We start from the raw sequence: 4,801 nt of genomic DNA on the forward strand, positions 1-4,801 counted from the left end.
ACTATATTTAAACAGCTACTTTTATATATATTAAACATTGAGATTCTTGATTTGTTAAACTACTAACAAACTTATTATACTGTAATTACTGTCTAACAAAAATAAATTCCGTGCCCTTTTTAATGTCGACCATTTTCTACGAGATGATCCTATAAGACTTTTCCATTCCATTCCCTCCCCACACAGCACACACATACTTTAGAGATAACATCGATGCATGTTTGATAATGTCTTATACATATACTTAGTAATAACTAACCAATAGGAACAGGGAGTGTGACGAGTTTGCCGGTGTTCGCGACCACAGCCGGTATGGACATGGTCAAGACGACGCCCGCGCTGGTGCCGATCCACAATAGGTCTTTGACCGCCAACAGCGACGTCACTCTAAGACACGCCGCTTTGTGTTGCCTTATGATGTCGTCGCAGCCTGCAAAAGGCAAACGGTAAAAAATGCGATAAAAAAAAAAAAAGAAAAGAAATGGACTATTACAATATATTATATTGACATTAGTCGTATATTTTACCTATACATAAGATTATTATGTCGCAGTTAAACGATCGCAGAACTATATATAATATCGGCACGACAACACACGACCGGAAAACGGTGCGACACACATTATATGTATATAATATAGGTAGGCAGGTCTATACTTACTCGACAGCATTTTAGTGACGGCCGGTGCCGTGTTTACTTCGGCCAGAATTTCGCACGTGACCGAGTGGACGAGCCGGAGCACGGCCGAGTTCTGCAGAGACAGCCACACGCCCATTCCCGACACGACCAAGTTGGTGATCGATCGGTTCGAGTCACCACCGATCACGAAAGAATGCTAAAAACGATAAACGGGTAAGTAACCGCTTCCATATAATATCACTCACATATAATAGGTACACTGTGGGTATATATACACACGTATCATATATATAGATATAATATAATAAATATGTAGGTATAGTAGTCGTGCGAGATAATGGTATAGGTTATGGGCCAGGTGGGGTGGGGAGGGGGCAGCGGAGGGGTTGGGGATTAAGAGTTTGTAGGTCAGGTTAGTGACCACGCACAAAATATGTGCGCATCGTCATACTGCAGAAGTATATATAGTGATATTAACCGAATAATATGTCAGTGGTGATTAGCGAATGCCGACCAACCAAATGTTGAAATGTGTATGTAATGTCAACTATTATATTAACTATAGGTATGACGTATATTCGGAGCTTATACAATATACAATAATGTTGAAACATGAGATACATCTAACCGTGGTATGCTAAGTACATCCTGCAGTACCCATCAACTGCCCTATACGCATGAACATATTTTAAGATTCGCACCATTGCAGTTTTCAAAGTATTATATAAACCATTTTAATAGTTTTGAATTTAAACTATAACTTAATAATTGTTTAAGTTTTATTTGTAGATACAGTTTTTTTTTTATTATTATTATTATTATTATTAGGTATACTGAACATATTAATATTTTATAATTTATATATGTCGACAATAAGTATGCATATTGTCATGTATTTTCTATAGTAATTTACCGAATATAATGATTTTTTTATTCAAACACAAATGCGTTTAAATATTATTAAACATTTAAAAACAAATATTCAACATTCCGAGAATACTTTAAAAGTTTAAGGATATATAATTGGTAGCATTTATATGTTTTTATCCTAATACTATAGTCTAAGCCTAAGGCAGTTGCATTATGAGTTGGAAATTTACAAGACATCATTGAATAACTGTAATTTTTTTGAGGACAACTTTGACCTTTGTCATTATTTTTACTCACTTGAAATTGTAACGTGACCGTGTCAAATATCTTAACAGTATTGTGACATGAACACCAGAGCTTATCACCAACAGGCAACATTTTGGAAACCGGGATGGCAGCTGAACCAACGTTGATGGTCACCGGATCCGATGTATTCCAACTACCGTCTAGAAGGTGTAAGATATTGTGTTTGTTTATAAACATTGACACTCAAATATCAATATATATTTGTATACTTACTCGTGTCTGGGTAGTAGATGCAAATATCGCCATTTGCTAATGAAACATAAACGCGATTGTTGAGATATCTATTAAACAGAAATAGTTTTATTATAATTTCATATTTTGAACAGTATAATATTAAATTAAGATAAGTAATACATAAAAAATACTCAATTATAGTTTTTAAACAAATCATTGGTCCTTTTACCTTTTTAAATCACTTATAATAATATAATATAATACATTGTTAAATTGTATTATATTATTATACAATTTATATTAATGGTTCACTCCATTTTCATGTTGCACTTACATGATACAATGCACCGCAGACCCGTGTTGAATTTTAACTTTATTTCGTTTTATGCGAATGTTGTCCATCGAATTGTACACGTGTATGCATCCGTCCTCTGTACCCAGCCACATGGTTGGCTCACCTTCGAAGTCCACAGGGTCTGTGGGGTACATTCCGTCAGGGACGCGATCGTGACCAGCGTCCTTGTCGTCATCCTCTTCACTCGACGAGCTGTGTGACAAACCAATATGAGTATACCTATACCGGAACTACCGTAGCATTACCAACATCCTACGACTAATGCTAGTTTAAGGATTGAATTTTCTCAGTAGATGAAAAAAAGCTGCACATACAATATTATTGTGCACAATTAGTCTTTCCCAACACAATTATTTTTTATTTTTTTATCTTACAACTTTTAATGGTAGAAAATAAAATGAATACGGTATTCAAATATTTTAAAACATATTTTCTGGCATTCTTTGTAGTGAAATTATTAATAGTCATCATTGGTTTGAACTTTGAAGTACAATTTTATTCAATTATATCTTACATATAATTTGATTTTGATATGTTAAGTTAGGTGATGAATACACCTATTCATAAAAAAGCAAATTTCGAGCCACCTTTATGCAAACAGTGCATCGCCGTTGGAGGTATCTCATTTTCCTCCAATTTTAGAATTGGCACAGCCTATATACGATTCTTGAGTACAACGCGTAAATCGTTAATGGTTTTCTGTAAACACTAACGCTCATTACCTGTCCAATTTGATGTCCGGCCCGGTCTGCTCAGCACAGTCTTCGATCGATATGCTGATCTCTGGATTACTGCTCTGGTCGTCCTTGTCGGCACTGTTGGCTTGACTGATCAGACCATAGTGGAGAAGAAAATTGAAAAAATTTTAATTATCATCACAGTATATTTTTATAAAACACTTGCTGCAGACAGTGCACATATGAGCGACTTACTCGATGCGCTGCGGTGCCGGTATCGAGGTGACACACAATATGCGTGCGTTACAAACGCCGTTACACGAAGTGACCGTCGGCTCGGGGTAGAGACTCAGCACGCACACTTGGCCAACGTACCCGTCACTGTTGCAGACCCACACGTCTCTTTGGTTCAATGCCGGCGCTGCACACGTAAACTGCAAGCCAGCCCGAGTCTTTCGTATGGGTACCGGGCCAACGAAATCAGCATTCGGTCTCCGGTCCGTGGACAGGACTGAAATGCACGAAAAAAAAAACGGTGAGAACGTGTTTCCAATCGTGACAGATAGGAATTAAATACGTTCAAAAGCATCCAAAGAATGTGTATATTATGGGGATGGCGCAAATTATAGCGTTGTATGACTATAACTACCGAACGTTTTATCCACAAACCTATACATAATGTATTTATACTGCTTGGAATCGAAGCATAACCTACAATGAAATAGTCTCTTCACGCGTCTCGTAATCAATATACGATAATACTAGCGGATCCCGTGTACTTCGTTGCCAGTTAAAAGTGCCAACTCTATGTTTCAAGCTTTGTTCAATTTGTCATTTAATATTCGGTGAATGGTGTTCAAAACTTAAAATTTTTCATCGATCATCTCGAATATCAAAATACTCATGCAAGCACCACTTTAATGCGAATTTTGGAAGATGATTTCTTGATGCACAATATTACACGGTGGTGCGAAGGAACTGTGAAAATTTCAATCCTTAAGCTATCATTATTTAGGCTCTACTACGTCTACGTTGATCAATCAGTGAGTCAGTCAGGACACATTCGTTCATAACAATATATTATTATAGCCATCCCTCCCAGCGTTCCCGCGAGACACGCTTGTGATTATGCAAGAAGTATATTTTATCCTGTTTGTATCATGCGGTGGACCCCGCGAGGTGCGTACGTAATTATGAATATTTTATTAACACGTTGTTTATGATGTGTAGGTTCCCAGGTCGAAAAACTAGAGTTAGGAATACCATTTTACTAAGTTATATTATGGTTTTGACAAAATACAATATACAGGTCTAAAATTACATTCAACATAACTAATAGTAACATTAAAATCAACTAAAATATATTATTATTTAATTATTTTGCTGGACAGATGACGCCACTGTTTTATTTTTGCCATCCAGATTTCCTACTTTTTCGGTGGATTTTCCTAAAAAAAATTTTCATACAAACCTTGTCCTGACAATTAAAAAGATAACAGAAAAAAATATCAGCCAAATCGGTCAAGGCGTTCTCAAATTATGGCGTAACCAAGAGAAATAGGGATTCATTTTTATATAGATTATCGATTATTATATAGCTTTATTGTGCTCATATAAATGCATAACGCAGAGAATGACCTATGTACGTATCAAGTGCATTATTGTTGAATTACTAATTTGCCTATATTATTGTACTCACCGAGTTTTTGTTTGGCCTCGTTAAATGACTCTTCCCAGTTTGCTCGTTTTTCTGGTTTCGAAAACATTATTGACACGGTC

At 36.2% G+C, this 4,801-nt stretch overlaps 1 protein-coding gene across 1 annotated transcript; it reads right to left on the reverse strand.

Moving 5' to 3' along the window:
• Nucleotides 1–64: 64 nt before the first annotated feature.
• LOC100568491 (rho guanine nucleotide exchange factor 17) lies at nt 65–4,795 on the reverse strand. Its single transcript, XM_003248789.4, has 8 exons — nt 4,722–4,795; nt 3,278–3,533; nt 3,068–3,172; nt 2,325–2,537; nt 2,030–2,097; nt 1,808–1,956; nt 662–836; nt 65–430 (listed from the first exon to the last, which is right to left on the reverse strand). The coding sequence occupies exons 1-8, from the start codon at nt 4,786–4,788 to the stop codon at nt 255–257; spliced, it is 1,209 nt and encodes a 402-aa protein (XP_003248837.3). The 5' UTR covers nt 4,789–4,795; the 3' UTR covers nt 65–254.
• Nucleotides 4,796–4,801: the final 6 nt, after the last annotated feature.

Source organism: Acyrthosiphon pisum, unplaced genomic scaffold, assembly GCF_005508785.2.
Source record: "Acyrthosiphon pisum isolate AL4f unplaced genomic scaffold, pea_aphid_22Mar2018_4r6ur Scaffold_11398;HRSCAF=12015, whole genome shotgun sequence".
NCBI classification, from domain to species: Eukaryota; Metazoa; Arthropoda; class Insecta; order Hemiptera; family Aphididae; genus Acyrthosiphon; species Acyrthosiphon pisum.